Below are 23,177 nucleotides of genomic sequence, written 5' to 3' on the forward strand. Positions count from 1 at the left end.
TCCACTAAATCCTAGTTGTCTGTATCCAGTGGTCTACCAGGTAGCTCCATTTGGATATTAAATAAGTATCTTAAACTGAAAGTATCCAGTCCAACTCTATACATTATCTCTACTTCTGCTTCTCCGTCAGTCATCCAAATTTCATTAAATGGTGATTCCTTCCCTCCAGTAATATAGTCTAAAATTCTTTATGTAATCTTTGACTTATTGATTGTTATACACACATTCAAATTTTGTAAATCCTGTTAGCCTTATTTTAAATACATTAAAAAAATTGATAATTTCTCAAAACACAGCTGTTACTGCTCTAGTCCAAGCCAGCATAGTGACTTGCCTAGACTATTGCAATAACTTTTAAGAGGTTTTAATGCATTCACCTTTGCTCCCTGTTATTCTCATTAAAATATCTAAATTGGTCCATTTGAAATAAGTCAGATAATATCACTCTTTTTTTCAGAAGCCTCCAATAGCTTCTCATATCATTTGGAAATCCCTTTTATTACCTACACTGCTCTATATGATAGGCCATTCTTCAAATCTCTATTACCTTCACTTTTTCCTCAAATCCTACTATTAAGATCAATTAATTTCAATCAAATAAGATTTCACATTTCCTCCATCAATCCTTGGTGCTGGAAGATTTTCAATAGTGTATGTACTTTATCCATCTACAACTTTGAATGTACATTGTGAGTCATAAGTGTAGTGAAAACTACCACAAATCTTTGATGTACTAATTGCAGTTTCCAGCACTTTTGAGTTTGCTGAGAGAGTCCTTGATTGCCAACCTGAAGTCTATGTAGTAAGACTATTGATTTTTAACTATGTGTGTGTTTAGGTTAATTGTTGAATTCTTTAGGTAAACTAAGTATAAATTGCAGACCACTATTCTTTTAATTACAAAATATGAAACCAGATAAGAACTTAAACTGTGTACAGAACACTAGAGTTGACTTACTATATGGATATTTGCATTCAGTTTTGAAGTACACTGCATCTATCTGAGTCATAGGAGGTGTGAAGCTACTGGGACAAAAATTTAAAAGAAAAAAAACATAATGCTAAAGAAATAGTAGCATACTCAGTGATAATTTGAATAAATTTATATATCCTCTGATTGCTTAGTAAATTAATAGTTTGCTTATTCATAAATTAAATATCCTCTGAGACCAAATGAGAGAAATGGTGATAATTAAAGAGTTTCCATAGACAAATTTTATAGAAGCAGGAGGTTAGCAAGCAATAGAACTGCACACATTTCCTGTGTGTACCATAGAGAGATGTTGGATCTCCTTTTCCTATATTACAGAAACATGCCTGGCTGGCTCTTTGTTTTTTTTGTTTATTTTTTTGTGGTACGCCGGCCTCTCACTGTTGTGGCCTCTCCCATTGCGGAGCACAGGCTCCGGATGCGCAGGCTCAGCGGCCATGGCTCACGGGCCCAGCCGCTCCGCGGCATGTGGGATCCTCCCAGACCGGGGCACGAACCCGCGTCCCCTGCATCGGCAGGTGGACTCCCAACCACTGTGCTACCAGGGAAGACCCTGGCTGGCTGTTTTGATCAGCATCTTGAGATAGCACATTGTGCTAAGAAGTATACTATTCTAACACCTTCTCATATAATTTACAACAAGCTGCCCTGTAGTATAATTATTTACTACACATCCCATACCTGCATATCCCAACACACAATTAGAAACTTGTTGAGGGCTGTTTCTTATCATTTTTGATTGTTGTAGCAAAGGTAATATAACTTCCCAGACCGTCTCTGCTTCTTGGCTCTCTGTTTACACCATGCCCCCCTTTAATGATAATGTCTATAAATTTTTATCTCCTGATGATTGATACATATCAATGTAAAGATTCATCACAGACCTGTCTGAGCCGTAATTTTGTTTTATTATAAAAGAATATAATATAGAAATATAGGCTTTACCTTCTCTTTTAATGTTTTGACAAAGACCACACTGTATCTTTTCCTTTCTATGGTTTAGAGTTGTATCACTGATTCATTTATTCCACACTTTGAAAGTGTCTTAATACACCATTTGGAGTTTGGTAAAAAATAAATTTTGTTAACATTTCCACCTTTCTTTCTCCTATGCATTATTTTATTATCTTGATAACTTAGATCCTTTCTGGAGAGTAACTTCTCATTTAATTGAAGACTTCTAAACTATAAAAAGTTTAGTTTGTATATGCAGTATTTGTTTTAATTTGTCTTTTCTTTATGAATAGATACTTTCCCACAAAGCAAACAAAATCCAAAACCAAAACCAAACTAAAGCAGCTCACTGGAGTTCGTGTATATTATACACAGTTTTAATTTTTAGCCATCTTTTAGAGGTAGCTTGTTTCTTTGTCTATGTAGCAAAATGATTTGATTAAACTGTGTTTTTGTGTATTGTTAGTTTTTGGTGTTTATGTGCATGTATAATATAAAACGTTTCCAATAAATAAAGTGCTTTTTATTTAAAATAATTAGGTTAATTGCATAATTGTCAGACTGTAAGACAGCCTGAGAAGAGTTCAAAACGCAGAGATAAGAAATATTTTTTATCTTCTTGAGGCTCCCACCTAAAATGAGGCACTGAAGTAAAGTATATGAGTCACTCAGCATAGCTCTGTGTTAAAAAAGGAGCATATATTTGCTATAACACTGCCAGTACATATGACAGTAATTATACACATTATTTTCATAACATTTCTTATATATCCTACGTTGTATATACTTTAATATGTATTTGAAATGATGTGATTTTTTAAAAGAAGGAAAAATATACATATACATTTCCAGGTACTATTCTACTTTGTGGTATTAGTCTGATAAAAGCGATGCTGTTAATAGCGATGTGTTGTATACCATAAGAATTCTCATATATGTGACAAAAGTTGATCACTAGATGGTAAATGCATTGCATTTTCTGATGTTAAGTGTGGGACTAGTGACAATTTAAAATACTTGTTAGAACGTATATTTCCAGGCATATTAGATAAAAAAGGGCTTGATTTATACTCTGACTTTAAATAATGACAACAGACAAAATTTATGTCATGATGGATAGCATATTGATCCATGAGAAGAGAGAAACAAATGATGTGACCCCTATGATTGGTAGAGTGTACTTTGTAGAGAGTTTCCAGGCTGTAGCACAGGGATGAAGAGTCTGACTCTTTTATTTGAGGAGCCAGTGTTCTGAGTTTGAATGACTTAGGGTGCTAGAAATCACAGGATGGGGTACCAGAGAGGGAGAGCCCTGTAGAGAAGAAATTCACACAGATAGAGCTCCAGAGATCTTCAGCACTTTCCCCAAGAGTCTTTAGCTGAGTATGGATAAGTGTATGTGTGTGTGAGGAAACTATGCAAGGCCACAGAAAGAACCACTGGAATACTGAAGTATGTTGCTTCAGTAGTGTGGTCGAATTAGTCCTAAACTAAAGATTGCTCCCAGCTCGCCTAACAAAATTTAAAAGCCTCAAAAGAATAAAACTGTTTTCATGTAACTCAAAGTATATAATTCACAATGTTTGGCATCCAATAAAGAATTATGAGGTATCCAAGGTACATGAAAATATACCCCATAATAGGGAAAAAACCAAATCAATCAATAGAAACAGATCCATTGACACAAATAACAGTAGATAGGAACATCTTTTTTTTATATATATATACTGCATATGTACTACAAGGTAAAAGGAAAGCATGAACATAATACAGAGAAACATGACAAAGTAAAAGACTAAATCAAAATTCTAGAGATCAAAAAAATGTCAAGTAAAAAAGACATTGGATTGGATTAACAGAAGATTAGATACTGCAGAAGAAAACTCTAGTAAAATCAAAGACAGAAAAATACAATTTATCCAAATGAAACATAGACAGGAAGAAAACATACATATACTTAGAGCAGTCCTGTGTCTTCTTCATGCTTTGAGTGAGTGTTGGCCAAAGAAGGCTCAGAACAGGGCTCTTATTTGTCCCACTAGATAGAGCAAAGAAAGAATGTTCCCAAAATATTTTGTATTTCTTCACACTGTAGTTTTTCCCTTACAGAACATGTTGTAGGAATTTGTATAAAGATATACTATAGGAAAAGGATAATAACTATTGTTAACATTGAATATATACTATGTGTCAGGCATTTTTTAAACATTTCATTTAACATTATTGTACTAATTGCTGTTGCATATTGTGCTTTTTGCTTTGCAAAAATCTTTCATTTGTCTCTAATTTGGACAAGATTGCCATACCGCTGAGACACTTGTTACTAACTACATCACTGATTATAATAACATTTATCATGTATCTAGCACTGAGGCTACACAAGTAGCCTCAGTAATTCTAACCAGACTTAGGGAAAAGTAACAAAAGTTATGTACTGTGTATTAGGCAACTTGTACTGTGATAACTCTGCAAAATGACAGCAAAACCTCAGGGCTTTCAATACAAAAATCTATGGGTTTGTAAGTAGGCTGTAGCAGCATGCTCTAGACTTTAATTTGGGTTCTGCTCTGCTCTGTATGTTCTAACAATTGAGAAAATCGGATGAAGGAACACATCCCATCTTGGTTATGCTGTTTAAAAATTCCCATGATAAAATGTGTGATGTATATTTAAAAGAAAGGCTGGAGAATTGTATAATGAAACCCCACGTTCTATCACAGCCTCAGTCATTATCAATGTTATGCCATTCCAATTCTAATATTTTTAGTATTGCACTTCATCTGTTTTCCAATTGGTTATGTTTGTTATAAAGAAAAACATTTTAAAATCTGAATTAAAAAAACATTGAACCAAACCTATGGCTTCTTCAAAGCTTTGAAACAATGGAGTCTATATTTTAGTCATTATGTTAGTTCCAGAGCAGTATGGTGTAATAATGTGATATCAATATTCACAAGGTAAGTTCAATTATGTGCATAAATCACCACAATACACCTGACCATCTTATAATAAATGTTGAATAGGAAGAATTTCAGTGTATAATGTGCCTCATTCTTTCAGACTTCCTTTCTATCTTCTCATTTTTGTGTGCCATGAAACTAAATTTTAACTCAAAATAGGAGGTAACTTTTAGATTTAAGTTTCTTCTTGGCTTCTTTATCCCTTATTGATTTTTTAATAAGGAGCTTTCTTTCTTTGCTTATTTTCCATTATGAAGGATATACAGAAAAATTGGAAATTCAGAAACAATAGTGATCAACCTCTTTTTCATGGTTTCTTAACCTTGGGGGAAGCAATGACATTTTAAATGGATTGAAAGCCTACTGGCTTTCTACACTAGCCCCATACTTATGGCTTGAATTCCTATGTCCTGAATTTTCTGAACAACACTCAAATATTTTGTTCTATTATCTTCATATTTTGTTCTATTATCTTCATATTTGATTAAAATTGCACATACAGTCAAGAAACAACAAAAAAATAAGTATCTTGTCATTCAGAGTCAACAACGGTGTTGCCAAAATTAAAATGATCAGCCATACTACAAGCACATTCCTCTCCTAATTTATTTGCTTAGAACTCCAGTCACAGTGAATGACCATAAGTAATAGTGATATAGACATGGGGTCAGGATACTTAATACAGCTTTAACTAATATATACATTTTGGAAATAATACATAGTCATTAGAATCCACAAATTTAAAACCATTGAATAGTGACACAGAGCCTATGTCTGTATAAAGCCTACAAGACAAGGCTTTTGACACCAAAGTCATGGCATTTGAGCAGAGAAGGTACTTCTGATGAAGGGCAGGGTCAAGGATACAGTCAAACCATCCACAAACATAGTGGCAATTACAGATAAATTCAATATCTAGGGATTTGTTATTAGTATTATGGATGAAATAAAATATAAATCTCATTATTTGGCAATTTAATCATTTATATGTGAAATGTTTTATCATTTATTTAGTAATTTGGCTGTCCTATAGTAGCTTTTCATCCTAATTTTAATTTTGTTTTTTTTTTACTATCTTATATATTTTCATTGATAAAATATTATAAATATTTTATAATATTATAAATAAATAACTGGCATGTGGTTCAAGAAATCATGAGAAAAGTCTAGCAACAGTAATGCACTGTTAAGTAAGAAGATAGGAGAGGTGTCATTTCCCTTTGAGACAGAATGCCTTTGGACCTCACAATGAAATGGATATTGTGTAAACTCACATATTTATCTTTTAGATCTGGATACCAGATGTTTTGTGCCAATTTATTTGCCAGGTGCTGAGCTCTTTTCAAATATTCAAATCATTAATCTCCCTCATAATACTATAAAGGCTGTACTTTTAAACCCATTATACAGAGAGAGAAACTGAGGTACAGCTAAATTAAGTAGTTGACTCCAAGTTACAAAGCTTATAGATGGCGCAAACAGGATGTAGAGTTTCCCATTTGGTTCTGTAGTCTCTGGTCTTACCTACTATTAAGGTAAAGAAGGCAGCACACACAGACACCAATACAAAAGATTCAGGTCATATTCTGAAAACCAGCATTTTGACAATTATCAGTTGGAATTCACCTTTTCTAATTTTTTTGAGTTAAAATATCTGAAAAGTTTATTCTGCTTTTGGCCTGATTATCATAGCATTTCAATTTCCAATAGTAAAGTACTGGGTATATAATATGGAATATAATGTATGCTGGTTATTAAAATATGATTTGTTATGGTCAAATGTGAATATATGCATATATATGTATAATTTTATATACCTACAACAATCTACTAATAATAAATCAGATTTCCCATCCAGGGATCTGTGACAGAAACTTGAAAATATCCTTTTCCTCCTTTCTTTCATCACCAGCTCCCATCTAAACATTCACTGAATGCTGTGGATTCTTCCTCAGTATGTTTCTAGAATGCACTCACTTCTCTCCATCTCATCTACCTCTACCTTTTCCCAGAACACTATCATTGCAGTATGTTTCTTGGTGTTTTCTCTTCCCCTTTCAAAGTTATTCTCTACCCTGAGGCATGAATGATGCTCTCAAATAACAAATGCATTCTCCCTACTCCTTTGCCCGAAACCTTGCCTGTCCTTTCCAGTTCTTTATAGAACACTCATTCTTTCTTTTGGCTTTAATTTTTAATATTTTCTAACATATAATTCACATAGCATGCAATTTACCCATCAAAGGGTCAAATTAAATAAATTGCCTTTTAGTATATTTACAGAGTTGTGCAATCATCAACGCAATAAATTTGGGGACATTTTCATCACCTCAAAAAACAAGTCCCGCTCCACTTGACTGTCACTCCCCTGTCACCTTACCACCACCTGCCAGCCTTAGGCAATCACTTTTGTATCTATAGATTTGTCTGTTCTGGAAATTCTGTATAAATGGAAGCATTCAAAATGCGGACTTCGTTACTAACTTCTATTCACTTAGCATAGTGATTTCAAGGTTCATCTATGTTGTGGCTTGTGTAAGTTCTTCATATTTTTTATTGACAAATAATATTTCATTATATAGAAATAGTACATTTTATTTATCCATGCATTAGTAGATGGATATTTGTGTTGCTTTCACTTTTTGGATTTATTAATAATGCTCTTATGGACATTTATGTAGTACATGCTTTTGTGTGGACATAGATCTTTAATTCTCTTGGGAGTGTAATGGCTGACTCATACGGTAACTCTGTGTTTAACATTTTGAGTACCTGTCAGACATTTTATCAAAAGCACCTGCACCGTTCTACATTCCCATCACATGTGCACTAAAGTTCCATTTTCTCCAGATCCTATCCAATGCTTGTTATTACCTGTCTTTTTGTTTATAGCCATCCCTGGGGGCATGAAGTAGTATGGAGTTTTGGTATGCATTTTCATGATGACTAAGGATGTTGAGCATCCTTTCATGTTTTTGTCAATGTTCCTTTGACTTTTGAGGCTGTTTTGGGCATTCTTGTCTGTCTCTCCAGCCACTTCACATCTTACCTCTCTCCACCTTATATTGGATATGCCAGCTCTAGGGAGCTTCTTTCAACTCTTTGAACATGTCATTTTCCCCTCTAGTCCAGGCCTATGTAGTTCCCATTTCCTTCCTAACTTTCCTCCTATTTGCTTGGCCAGGGCTGACTTCATGGATATGTGACATGTACAGTTGCACAGAGCCCAACACTCAGCAGGGCCCTGCATTGGGTTGAAAGTGCTGCTGTGGTTGTCTTAAAATTCATAGTAACTTTTGAACAAAAGACCTCACATTTCAGTTTTCAGTGGGCCCTGCAAATTACACAGCCAATCTGCTGCCTTACTTATCCTTCAGGACCCTGTTCAGGCAGAAATATCTGCAAGTAATTGTTCCTCACCTCTGTAGACTGTACTAGGTGTTCTTCCTTAATTTCATCTATGTCAGATGAAATTTATGATTTTCCTCTAAGCCTTTTAACCTTTGAGGCTAAAGGCTTTGCCTTTCTTATCCATCTTTCTGTCCTCAGAACCCAGCATAGTGCTGGTCACATAGCTATGGTACAGTATGTAACTCAGCCACATAGTTATGGCCCAGGTAGTGAGCCATATGGCAAAAGTAATTCAGAATATGAACTCCAGGGCCAGACAGCCTGGGCATCCCACTGTTATCACTTATAAGCTGTGTGGGACCTGGGCAAGTTATCTAATGTTTCTGTGCCTCATTTTGCTCATCTTTAAAATGGGGATGATATTAGTCCCAATCTCATAGCACTATTAAGAGGATCATAGCAGTATTATGAACTAATAAATGTAAAATATTTAGTATGTATCTAACTATCACCTATTGTATGTGTTAGCAGTTATTCATTCCTATATTCAATTCCTATTTGTTGAATAAATTACTGACTGTATGTGCAAAGAGAAGAAAAGGGCCCTAGAGCCAGTGAAGAAACTACAAAAGTTAAGAAATTTTATTGGACATATTACTTTTTGTTTCATCAATTTACATTGCTAGGAGGAATGGTAATTGTACAAAAGTTTATTTCATGACATCAAAATAGGAGTACACTTAGGAAGGTGGGATCAAGCCCAGAGGAAAAAGACATTAAAACTAAGAGTAAATATAGAAATCTTATAAGAGCAAGACAATCTTTCTGCTTAAATTTCTTTGCAGAAATTAGTGAATGTAATGAAACTTTATCATGATTTTGAGAAGTCAGTTTGGGTAAATTAATGCCAATAATGTTTGGAAAGAGTCTGTTTTCTTTTTTTATACATTTAGCAGTTATGCCTTGCTGCTACCGCTATGTATTTGAAGCTGTTTAATTTGCATTCAATAGAGATTTAATGCCATTGAAAATAATTCAAACATAATATATAATAAAAAGAATCGCTCCCCCAAAACTGCATATCATACAATGAGAAAAAAATAACATTTAGTCAAAGGGTAAAATTTGTTGTGTGTCTGCATGTGTCTTGGGTCCTGCATGTGTTCTCTATCAGCCTGCCCAATGTCAGGAGAGCCCACGTTCTCACAGTCTCTTCTCTGCACCTACTGGGGTCTCTCAGTTCTCTCATAAGCCTTCTGGTGGCATATGCCCAGAATACTCTCTACAACACTACCCCTCTTTCACCATTTCCAGATCCCAATCCACACTTTGGTTTAACAAGGAACATACCTCTGACTCTAACCCACCCCTCCATTAACACCCCCAAAATGAAACTGTGGTGTTCCTACATTGTATTTTTTTTAACATTTTTATTGGGGTATAATTGCTTTACAATGGTGTGTTAGTTTCTGCTTTATAACAAAGTGAATCAGTTATACATATACATATGTTCCCATATCTCTTCCCTCTTGCGTCTCCCTCCCTCCCACCCTCCCTATCCCACCCCTCCAGGCGGTCACAAAGCACCGAGCTGATCTCCCTGTGCCATGCGGCTGCTTCTCACTAGCTATCTACCTTACGTTTGTTAGTGTATATATGTTCATGACTCTCTCTCGCCCTGTCACAGCTCACCCTTCCCCCTCCCCATATCCTCAAGTCCGTTCTCCAGTAGGTCTGTGTCTTTACTCCTGTCTTACCCCTAGGTTCTTCATGACATTTTTTTTTATTGCATATATATGTGTTAGCATACAGTGTTTGTCTTTTTCTTTCTGACTTACTTCACTCTGTATGACAGACTCTAGGTCTATCCACCTTATTACAAATAGCTCAATTTCATTTCTTTTTATGGCTGAGTAATATTCCATTGTATACATGTGCCACATCTTCTTTATCCATTCATCCGATGATGGACACTTAGGTTGTTTCCATCTCTGGGCTATTGTAAATAGAGCTGCAATGAACATTTTGGTACATGACTCTTTTTGAATTTTGGTTTTCTCAGGGTATATGCCCAGTAGTGGGATTGCTGGGTCATATGTAGGTCTATTTGTAGTTTTTTAAGGAACCTCCATACTGTTCTTCATAGTGGCTGAACCAATTCACATTCCCACCAGCAGTGCAAGAGTGTTCCCTTCTCTGCACACCCTCTCCAGCATTTATTGTTTCTAGATTTTTTGATGATGACCATTCTGACTGGTGTGAGATGATATCTCATTGTAGTTTTGATTTGCATTTCTCTAATGATTAATGATGTTGAGCATTCTTTCATGTGTTTGTTGGCAATCTGTATATCTTCTTTGGAGAAATGTCTATTTAGGTCTTCTGCCCATTTTTGGATTGGGTTGTTTGTTTTTTTGTTATTGAGCTGCATGAGCTGCTTGTATATTTTGGAGATTAATCCTTTGTCAGTTGCTTCATTTGCAAATATTTTCTCCCATTCTGAGGGTTGTCTTTTCGTCTTGTTTATGTTTTCCTTTGCTGTGTAAAAGCTTTGAAGTTTCATTAGGTCCCATCTGTTTATTTTTGTTTTTATTTCCATTTCTCTAGGAGGTGGATCAGAAAGGATCTTGCTGTGATTTATGTCATAGAGTGTTCTGCCTATGTTTTCCTCTAAGTGTTTGATAGTTTCTGGCCTTACATTTAGGTCTTTAATCCATTTTGAGCTTATTTTTGTGTATGGTGTTAGGGAGTGATCTAATCTCATAATTTTACATGTATCTGTCCAGTTTTCCCAGCACCACTTATTGAAGAGGCTGTCCTTTCTCCACTGTACATTCCTGCCACCTTTATCAAAGATAAGGTGTCCATATGTGTGTGGGTTTATCTCTGGGCTTTCCATCCTGTTCCATCCTACATTGTATTTTTGAGTTTATTTGTATTATATCTTAGAAGTAATATCTGTCTTCTTGGTTAAACTTAAATTCCATGAAGAGCGGAAATTATTGTATTTTGCTCAGTTTATATCCCCAGCGCCTGGGTGCTTATTGTGAAACAAGTGCACATATACAGAAAAAAGTGTTGAGTAACTAAGTGACATGATCCACAATTTTCTCAAAAGGCCAAAGGGTCAATGACTCTAAAAAGGTTCAAAGACAAGAGTGTGAGGAAGAAGAAAGAAAGGAATACTGTCCAACTCAGATGTGTTGTGCACTACAATTGGATCCCAAATTTGACAGTAAATGTCTAGTCAGGTAAAGCCACAAAAATAAACAGGACACATTATATAAATTCAAATGTCCAACAGTTAAAATTTACAACAAAATATTTATGTTTGAACTAAACTGAAGATGGTAGTTATCACATAGATATTTGATTAAGGGATTATTGAAAGGACAGTAAACTCTATAAATAATTATTTTATCAAAATATTGAAATACTATTCAAGCAGTTCTTAAGCTGACCTTCCAGAAAGGCAAAAGATATAATATCAAGTTAAATTTCAGAGAGTCCTTCTGTAAAGGACTGGAATAATAATGTACAGTCAGACACTTTCTAATCATGTTAGTGCAGTGATAGAAACTGAAAATACTAGATGGAGAACTAATATGCCCATTAACCTGTCTCAATCAAATATCAGATGTCTTAAATGAATCTTCAGTAAGTAATGAATCAAAGCCAAGATATAATGAATTTTCTTTCAGATATGTGTAATGCCTTTTTGTAGCACAAAGAGAAAGATGTGCTTTGGAATGTCAGAAATGAGGAGAAATGACTTTGGTTTTCTAGTCAATGCATATTGTGCATTATTACAAAGCCAATGCCAACTCTGAAAATGACTTACAATTTCTCAATGAATCACACACATTCCAGAAGAAATTCTATTCTTCCGGAATTTCTATTAATTTTAGATATATTATTAAAAACTTTTAAATAAAACCATTTTTACTAATAGCATGCTAACTTTACACACACGGATAGTTTTCCACAAGTCAAAAACCGTATCATAATAACAAAAGTACCTGTTGATTTTTAAGGTGGGTAAATTTACTTTTTAATGTGCAAAAGAACAATATTTTCCCTAATGAAAGAAGGAACAATTTGCTTCGCATCATTATTAATGTATCTTGCCACATTCTAATTAATGTATTAAATGTCACGTTTTTAATCCATAGTAAAGTATAGCTGAAGGATTACATTTCCTTTATTCAATTATATGTACATTTCACTATATCTTAATTTGCTTTATAAAAATTTTAGAATGTAATGATTCTGTCCTAGGTACTAATCCGGGTGACTTTCACACAAAGTACCATAAAAATATTCTCGCATTTGTACAACTATAATATCAAACTGCAGGATAAAATCTGAAGTTCCAGTAAGACTAGAAAAAGCAATGTGTCCCAAGAAAAGCACAGGGACATTATATCTGTATGTATAGTAGTCAACCAGGGATTATTTTGAGTATAAATTGATATCTGGCCAAGAAATTGAAAGAATGATGGTAGAATACTGCCACGTAAATATGGAAGAGATAAGGGGGAAAGATTTGAGAAAGGTGTGTGAAGCCTGCTTAGAAAGCACAGGACATTCATGACAATACAAATAATTCACATTAAATGGAATCCAAATTAACAGTATCCAAATTGTAAACTGTGCTTAAACAGAAAGGTAATACCATATGGAAGTCCGTAAACATCAGGCTAATGGATTGGGGTTTTACTTGGGAGGCAATACAATGTTATTTGTAATTATAGAGTGTGAGGTCCAGGGATGTGAAACCTTCATAAAGTTGTTATGAGAAATAAAAGTTTGCTTTAAAAAAAAAGACTTATTCTTAGTTACACAAGAAATAATTTCTGCAGCTGGAATGATTTTTTGCTAAGAGAAACATAGGAAATAACATAATGTTGAAGGCTTTTGCAGAGTCAGGGAGTCTTTTTTGGTCACATTCAGCCTGAATGTGATTGTTCTCTCTGAAATCCAGAGACGCCTGTCAATATCCTTCCAACTTAGCAGCACAGCTAAAACTGTAAATGGAGAGGCAGAGAGCAGATAGGTCTATGGAAACACAGTTGCTGAAAATTGGAAATCATAATGTCGAGCAAGATGATAAACTGAGATTTATCATTATTCAGAATATAAATAGATGAATAAATGTTCAGTAACTGATCCAAGACTGAGGACATGGTATAGCATAGGACATGGGAAAGAATTAGTATCATTCATAGAAAGACAACTGGGAGAGGGCAGGTGATGCTGGGTAAGGCGTGATGTATTCATCTGCACATGCTAGTTTGAGATATACATCAAATGGACTTGCCCTGCATATGATATATCTAGTTATGTAGCTCCAGGGAAAGAAGGATCCTGGGTGGAGAAAGAGTGACTAGAGATCATCAGTGTATATGTGGGCAGGGATAAGAGTGCCTAAGTGGATTGTATTGACTGAAAAGACACTAGAGTCCAGGACAGAATACAGAGGCCCCGAGGAAGAAAGGAGGCTGTAACCAAAACCAAACCCAAGGAAACTACAACCAAAACTGGGAGAAAAATCAGGATCATGTGAGTGTCTTGAAAGCCAAGGGAAGTCGGCACACAAGAAAGGAAGGATATAGTTCAATAGGATTTAATGATGAACAGAGTTGCAGTGAGATAAGGACCAAAGAATACCTATTTAGTTATGGAACAGCAGTTAGTTACCTTGTATAACAATTGTCCATTTTGCTTTTGGGTTTATTCATTCTGATTTTTAACTTCTGTGGATTCTTACATTTTGCTTTCTTTCAATTAAGTAAATGGGTTTGGCAACTGAACTTCTTCAAAATTGGCAGAAGAGAATGCCCTCTGCTTGAAAACTTCACTTTACTATTTCTTTAGCAATACTTGGGAGGTGGGGAACATATTTTTGACATAGAAATCTTGATCTAAGTTGCATAATACATCCCTAATATGCTTTTGTTTATTTCTTTGTTTTTGAAGACCATTTTCCAGATAGTGAATTATGAGTGAGTGATAGGATTGTATAATGATTGCATTCCTATATAAAATTAAAAAGCAAAAAAAAAGTAACCATATTGTGCCCCAATCAACATGTTTGAAAAAGAGCTTTAAGATAGTCTTTTAATATTAATAAAGGAAAATAGTTAAACATAATTTTAATAATGCAAAGTACACACATGTATTGAAATTTGTTCAAATCTGTCATATAGAAAATTAAACAACCATTATACTGTTTATAATAACATACATATTTCAATTGAATGTATGATATACAATATTTTGTTGAACACTAAAACCTCAACTATTAAAAAGAATCAATTCAATAATGGTAGAGCAGATGTTTCCAATGAGTTATAAAGTGCTAGAAGTTCACTATATTTCTTGATAGTACAGAGTAAAATTCAATGAATAAACTATTCTTGTTTTAAATATGTGTGCTATAAAGGTATTTGATTTAAGAAAATTCTATAATTATGTTGCACACAATAATTCTTATTTGAAATATAATCTATATGTTATTGGATTATAAGCAATTCCTTGATTTGAGTCATATTTGTGGAGTTAAGTGATTAATAATTTCCATATTGTTTCCAATGACTTCCTAAGAATGCTGTGTTTTTAATAGTGTATCTATGATGCATATGGTACCAATTATGCTTATGAGCAATGCTGTTGCATTCATTCAAAAATGAAAACTATAAATTCCTCTTAAAGTCTTTAATTGTCATACATCTTGATACATTCTCCTTATTTAGTGAAATAGAAAACTAAAATACAGCAGGAATATCATTTTCACTGGTAGGCTTTAGCCAGAATTGAATAGGCATTATTGTCATTTTGCTATGTTTGTAAAGAACACAATTGAAAGACAACAAAATCCTTCCGAGAAGAACATACTAGCTTTATAAAAAGCAAAAAGCATAATAAATAAAAGAGGTTGATAAAACTTATGTTTAAGTTTTTACTACTTACAAGTCAGTGTTCCTGTAAGCAAGTGGGCTGGTAAAATGGATTAGCTAAAAATAGTAAAGTATAAATAAACACTGCTTTTTTGAAATAAAAAATGAATACAGGTAAGAGTTTATTTTCATTTATTGTGTCTATGATAAATGCAATATGTTTCATCATCATTTTACACAAAATACGCATAAAATCTATATTTTTCCTGAATCAATGTAAACAGAGCCCAGATGGACGTATCGAAGTCAGAGGGCAGCACAGAAGCTCATCACTGCATATTAAAGATGTGAAGTTGTCAGATTCAGGGAGATATGACTGTGAAGCTGCAAGTAGAATCGGAGGGCACCAGAAAAGCATGTACCTTGATATTGAATGTAAGTTATTTTCATTTTGTATGTTTATTAAAACAACTTTTATGCTTTGAAAAACATGTATTTTCATGGGAAAATCAAAATACAGTAGTTCATTTTGTAGTATGTAACGCATAACTTTAGAAGGAATGCAGCCAAAGTCAGTTATTAGAGACATCTAGTGGCGGTTATGGGAGATTTCACAGTGCTGTATGTTTAATGGTCTTAATGTTGCTTATCCTGAAAATTGTGTCCTTTTATTACACAGCGTTTAACCCAAAACACAATGTAAACTGAATTATATTAGTTATAAGTAATTGATCAACATCACCTTAGATTTTTATCTGTTTATTCCTAATATTAATGGTCCTGTGTTTCACATATGTAGTGAGAATTTCATTTCTCATTTCAAGTTGTTTTGTTGAATTATTTTACATCCTCATAAGTTATTGTATAGTATTTAAAATACAGTACTTAGGATACTCTATTTTTCAAGGGCTGATTGCTAACAAACTATAAGTTGTTTTTTGATCACAGATGCACTCCTCCGTTGATGTTAAAGTCTTGCATATTGGTTTATTCAGCTTTTTCTGGAATTTCTCTCTAAGTAGCATTTTAACTGCATGCCACAAATAGTGATATGTTGTCTTTCTCTTGACTTTCAGTTGAAAATATTTTCTACATTTCTTGGTGATTTCATCACTGGTCAATAGTTATTTGTGAAGATATGTTTAGCTTCCAGATATTTATTGTTTTCATAGATATTTTGCTGTTACTTATTTCTAATTTAATACAGTTGTGCTTAGAAAATACATTCTATATGATTTTGATGTTTTCATATTTATTGAGGTTTATTTTATGTCCCAGCGTTATGATCTACCTAGTGAATACATAATGTGTACTTGAAAAACATATATATTCTGCAGATATTGTGCTCTATACATATACATTAGATCAAGGTGGGTGTTAGTGTTCTTTAATCTTCTGTGTCTTTACTGAATTTGTTTTGTTCTATTAGAGTGATGGTTGTTAAAATCCTCCACCATGATTGTGAATTTTTTCTCTCTCTGTAATCCTGTTGATTTTTGCATCATATATTTTGAGGCTCAGTGACACAGTACACATTTATAGTTATCTTCTCTTAGTTTCCTATTGTCGCTATAACTAATGACCAAGAATTTTATTGCTGTAAACAACACAATATATTATTTTAAGCTCTTGAGGTCAGAGGTTGGAAATGATTCTCACTGGGATAAAATCAAGTGTCTGTAGGGTTGTGTTTCTTTATGGAAGCCCTACAGGAGATTCCCTTTTCTTGTCTTTTCCATTTCTAGAATCTGCCCACCTTCCTTGGCTTGCAGTCTCCTTCCAACTTCAAAGCCAGCTTTGGCAGATTGAGTCTTTCTCGCATCGTATCACTTTGACTCTGCTTCCTTCCTCACATCTTCTCTATATTTGACTTCCCTGCAATTACATTGGACCCACATTGGGTAATCCAGGATAATTCTCTCAACTCAACATCCTTTACATCACAGTTGCAAAGTTCTTTTTTCCCATGTGAAGTAACATGCTCAAAAGGTCTGGAGATTATGATATGAATATCACTGGGGGATCATTATTCTCTCTCCCATTCTCTCTCTCCATATGTCTTCCTCATGAATTATTCATTTTCTGCACTAATCTCTGACTCGATGTACTTTAACGTTTAATAGCTGTTCATGTTCTCTCAGAGTTAATTATCTGACACTTTACATTAAATGTAGAACCCTGACAACCATATAGGTGCCTTTACAAGTGCTCCACACTGATCTTTTTTTATTATTAATATCATATGTATTATATCTGCATTCATATTAATTGAGAATCTCACCAGAAATTATGATGATTTTTGTTTTAAGAGTTATAGATATATTAAGGAACTGAAGAGGAAAAAAAATGTTATTTACTCATCTCTTTACCATTTCCTTTTACTCTTCCTCCATCCTTAAAGATTCAGATTTTCCTCTGATATTATTGTCCTCCAGTCTGAAGAAATTTCTTCCCCATTTATTGTAGGTCATATTTGTTAGGGATAGAGTCTATTTTTTTTTTTTTAATTTTCATCTGAAAATGGCCTCTCTGTTATTCTTGATGATTTTTTTTTCCCCTGGGAAGAATTCTGGGTTGTCATTTCTTTAAAGATATGGCTCCACTGTCTTCTAGCCCCCTTGGTTTCTGATGATAAATCTGTGGTAATTTGAATTGTTTATCCCTTGTATGCCATGTGTCTTTTTTTTAATTTTTCTTTTTAAATTTATGTATTTTTGGCTGTGTTGGGTTTTCGTTGCTGCGTGCGGGCTTTCTCTAGCTGCGGCGAGCGGGGGCCACTCTTCGTTGCAGTGCGCAGGCTTCTCGTTGTGGCTTCTCTTGTTGCGGAGAGTGGGCTCTAGGCACACGGGCTTCAGTAGTTGTGTCCCGCGGGCTCCGTAGTTGTGGCTCGCAGGCTCTAGAGCACAGGCTCAGCAGTTGTGGTCCATGGGCTTAGCTGCTCCGTGGCATGTGGGATCTTCCAGGACCAGGGTTCGAACCCATGTCCCCTGCACTGGCAGGTGGATTCCTAACCACTGCGCTTCCAGGGAAGCCCATGTGTCATTTTTCTAAAGCTGCTTTCAAGTTATTTTATTCATCTTTGTTATTCATAGCTTTGACTAGGATATGCCCAGGTATGGTTTTCTTTGGGTTTATCCTGTTTGAGGTATACTGAATTTCTTGAATCTGTAAATTTTGTATTTGTCAATATATTTGGCAGTTTTTTATCATATGTCTTCAAACATCTGTCCTGTCCTAATCTCTTTTTCATCTCTAGGACTTTACTTACACACATTAGACGTTTTGGCTCAAAGATCTCTGAGACACTGTTCAGTTTTATGTATCTTATTTCTCATTGTTCTTCAGATTAGATGATTTCTGTTGTTTGCTTTTCAAGTTGACAGATTCTTTACTGCATCATCTCTTTTCTGCTACTGAGTCCATCCAGTGAGGTTTCTGTTTTATTTAAGATATTATTTTTTTAGCTCTAAATTTCTAATTTTGTTCTGTTTTATATTTTTTGTTTCTCTGCTGAGATTTCTTATATATTCATTAATTCTATATGTGTTTTTTCTTTACCTCATATAACATAGTTAAATTAGCTGCTCTAAAATCTCTATCTGGTAGATTCAACATCTGAATCATCTTGGGATGTGCATATGTTAATTGTCTTTTCCCTTTAGAATTGGTCATATTCTCCTGGTTTGTTGAATGTTGAGAAATATTGCATCGTGTCCTGGACACTGTAAATATTATGTTGTGCAGACTCTGGGTCTTGAAAAACATATGGGAAAAATGTATTTTTAAGTAGATAATCACCTCTAAGTTCTGTGTTGCCCCCTGTAATCAGGGATTCACATCTCACAGTTGATTTCTTAATGCCTTTGCTATACATTTTTGTATCTGCTCTATGCATGCCAAGGTCAGACTTTAGGCTGAGATTTCTGTGGTTTTATTTACAGAATTATGGTGTCTCCTTCTCTGACTCCTGTCTGGGATTACCCCCACAGTATTCAACCTGTATTGGCTTCTTTCCAGCATACCCTCTATATTTCTGGATGTGTTTTAGGTCCAGAATCACTTCGACGCTCCTTGTCTAGTACCTGCCCTCTAGACAAAGCAATGAGGGTGAAAAAAAACAAAACAAAACAAAGAAACTAGTTTTCATTCCCCTCCACAATCCCTGATTTTGTTTACTTTCCAGAAGCCTTAGGGGAGTGTTGTTGTTGTTGTTTTGCTTGATTCGTGCTATTTCTAGTCCTTTTAATTATTACCAGTAGGGGAGTTGGGCTATCACAGGCTTGTCCTGCCATTATGGAAACAGAAAGGTATATATATTCTGCTTTTAAGAAAACTTTGTCATAAGAATTTTTGGTTTCACTAGTTCCTGGAAACAAGAGTATGAATGTCTTAGTTTCAGTTTTCAGCAATTTTTAATTTATTTCCTCCCTTCATTTTCTTTTCAAATTTTATATTTATTTTTCATAACCATACATCCTTAAAGAAACCATTACCCTGATCAAAAGATTGTTCAATTGCAAAGTCCTGAAAAGTAAGTTGTTGAGCTTCTTTTTTCTCCTGCTGTATATCAATCTTCTGTGTAGTCAATTTTATTTAATTTGACATTTTTATCTATACCCACACTTAATCTACCTAGAAAGTATAGTAAGTTCTACATATGTGAATCATTTCAAATTTTAAATTGAGAGATAGGGGATTTCCCTAGAGGTCTAGTGGTTAGGATTCCCCGTTGCCTGGGTTCAGTCCTGGTCAGGGAACTGAGATCCTGCAAGCCCTGCAACGTGGCAAAAAAAAATTAATAATAATAAATTAAAATAAATAAATAGAGAGATAGGATGGCTTTAGCTGAGTTTTAGAGTTTAGAGGTTCAGAATTTTAATAGTATCCTTTACCTATAAAGGGAATAATTCTCCTGATATAGGCTGAATTTCATGTGAAGCAAAGGAAAATGTTTTATATTTTAAGATTAATAAACACACTATCAAACTTTATTCGTGCATTCTATTGACATGCTTCCTTTTTTGTTTTTTCAATCTTCAAATGAAAGGAGTTTCTCTTGTGGATTTAACCTATACATGAATCCTGTATTTAAGCTATGGCCTCTTGTTTTCTCCCCATGATGAATCTCTTTTAAATATCTGTTACAAATTACTTGAAAATCTCTGACAGTCTAGCTTCCTCTTTGATTAACCCAGACTCTTACAGTATTGCTTCATATGCCTTACTCAAAATGCTCCATTTTTCACAATCAAATTTACTGATGAATTCCAGAATGCTGGGAGCCCAGCTCACTTTTCAAACTTTATGCTACATTTAGCAAGATACAAGTTTGCCCATATATGTGCCCAACCTCTACTCTATTGTAGGTAATGAGATTATTACCTTCTAGGTACTTAACGATAATTTATTAAAACTGAATCATGTAAAAACTGCTTAAAGTGGATGAATATTATGATGCAAATTTATTTATGTTATATAAATATTCTAGTAAAAGATAAATTTATACTTAAGTAGAAAATAAAATAATTATTCATCTTAATATCATTAATAGCTAAGATTCAGATTTTATTCATGTGGTAGGAGCAGAGTAAATGCCATTATGTTATCTTTTGTCTATAGTTATTATTATTTTTGAGTATGGAATTAAATAATCGTTTGGAACATGTGACCATGGTTGTAATTTAAAATTTAGCCTGTTCTTCTCTTTCACTTGCAAGTAACTTCCTTGTTAGTGTCATTGTATTATGAAGGTTGGAACACTTTTTTATGCCTGCAGTGCTACTATTTGTAAAATATCTTATTATCTTCTCATATGAAGACTAGTAGAAATTTTGGTTGGATAGGGCAGCATAACAACCATGATAAATACTTAGCTTATCAAATAAGCTTATTTCTTGATAATTAAAGCCTGTGTTGTTATAAAATAGGATATTTTATTTAGTGACAAATTTATAGTAGTAATAATTTAATGCAATGGCATGTAATACCTTGAAAAGTTATTGATGTAAATAAATATTTGTATGTTAGAAATAGTAAGAATGTTTTTATTTTCCATCTTTGATTCAAAACAGTACAGAAATTATGAGCATTACAAAGAAATTATACAATGTCACAAAACATTTACCATTCTTTACTATGTGATTCAAGAAACTACAGTGTAATATTGTTAAGAATGAGTGAAAAAGAACTGAGCCATTTATAATTTGATACCAACCACATTTATTATAGTACCACTAAACTTAAGGTGCTTAGGAGATTATCTCTTTTTTTTTGTTCAAAACCTCTTTTGTATTTCAGTTTAAACAGACTCCTTGGCATCCTGCCAGTTCATTTTCAACATTCCAAAGGCATTACCCTTTCTAAGAAGCATGAGTTGAACTAAAGTTCCAATTTATAAAACAAAGGAGATAACAAGCATGTGATATGTAGTTGAATGCAATAAGCACCGATTACATAGTACATTTGATGGCAATTAGAATCAAGTTTTGTGAGTAGGTACTCATTACTTATTACCTATTAATTAGACTTAATTATTTTATGTGATTAATTTAAGAGTTACATGGTAAAAATGCCTGCTAAGAAATATTGAATTTTTAATTTGCATTTTTTTCTCATTGAGCTCTCTGCACCTGCTTTTATTTCTTGTTAGAGATAATAGCAATATTCAAATGAATTTTCTCCTGTGTAAAAGTTGTTAGCAATATCAGAAACCTCTTAAGGATATAGAGATATTAGTTAACCTTATAACACATATTCATGTTACTTCTAGACTTAACATGTATTCCATATAATTAATAAAACTTTGTTTTATTGCACAATTATTTCCTCAAGTTTTGCAGTCTTTCAAAATAACTAATTCCAGTAGCATGCTCTGCTACATGTACAGGATGAGGTAGGTAAGATGTGACCATAGTTTTAACATTTAAAGAGAGTATCTCAATAACACTTAGGAAAACTCCTTGTTCATAGCAGACAAACATTTTATATCTGTGATTAAAATCTTGTCTTATGAACATACCCTATACACTCACCATAATACATTTAAATTGTTCAGACTTTAAAGAAGATGGCTTATTTGCAGAAGTAAATTGGTTCTAATGTCAGCAATTATTTAGATTTTATACCCTTCATGATAATTTCAAGGAACATCTGAAAGAAATATAAAGTCTATGTCTACATCCAGAAGATAAGAATAGATCATTAAAAGAGAAAGGTGAAAAAATCTTTTACCGCTCACCTGTATTATTTTAACCCAGACTTTACATGGACCTCCTGGGGAAATTTGAAATATCACATTCTTCATGTGTACAGATACTATAACTTACTCTAGTTTTTTTTTTTTTTTTCTTTTGCATTACACGGGCCTCTCACTGCTGTGGCTTTTCCCGTTGCAGAGCACAGGCTCCGGACGCGCAGGCTCAGCAGCCATGGCTCACAGGCCCAACCGCTCTGCGGCATGTGGGGTCTTCCTGGACCCGGGCAGGAACCCATGTCCCCTGCATCAGCAGGCGGACTCTAAACCACTGCGCCACCAGGGAAGCCCAACTTACTCTAGTTTTATCACATTTTGTCTGTCTCTGACAGATATAATCTGATTCAGATTAAATTTTGTGAAAATGTACTTCAGAGATTATGATGATGGAAAGTTGTTAAGGAATTTTAGGAAATATCTAACCCTTGAGAGGATAAATCTTAGAAATGAACCAATATCAGACAAACAAACGAAATAGTCATTGTGTTTAACTACTGGATTTATCACTACCTCTTGGCACCTGCTTAACCTAATTGTCCCGAAATATCAGTCTCTACATCCAATTTGCCACAGCTTTCTGCCCTTCCTCTGGAATGAAGACCTTTCGCAGTGATCTCACTTCCCACTAGTACAGTGAATGTCCTAGCTTGGGCAGCTGTAACTAAATATCTTAGACTGGGAGGCTTTCACAGAACCATTTATTTCTCATGGTTCTGGAGGCTGGAAGGCTGAGATCAGGATGCCAGAATTGTCAGGTCCCTGGTGAGTGC

The 23,177-nt window shown here is 34.3% G+C and overlaps 1 protein-coding gene across 2 annotated transcripts in view; it reads left to right on the forward strand.

Annotated features, from left to right (window-relative positions):
• NCAM2 (neural cell adhesion molecule 2) overlaps positions 1-23,177 on the forward strand; it is a 495,236-nt gene that overhangs the window by 346,190 nt on the left and 125,869 nt on the right. For both annotated transcript variants that reach the window (XM_067739241.1, XM_067739240.1), the window contains exon 9: positions 15,440-15,590. In XM_067739241.1, the coding sequence (XP_067595342.1) occupies positions 15,440-15,590 (151 nt within the window). The remainder of the gene's footprint in view (positions 1-15,439; positions 15,591-23,177) is intronic.

This window comes from Pseudorca crassidens, chromosome 5 (genome assembly GCF_039906515.1).
Source record: "Pseudorca crassidens isolate mPseCra1 chromosome 5, mPseCra1.hap1, whole genome shotgun sequence".
NCBI lineage: Eukaryota > Metazoa > Chordata > Mammalia > Artiodactyla > Delphinidae > Pseudorca > Pseudorca crassidens.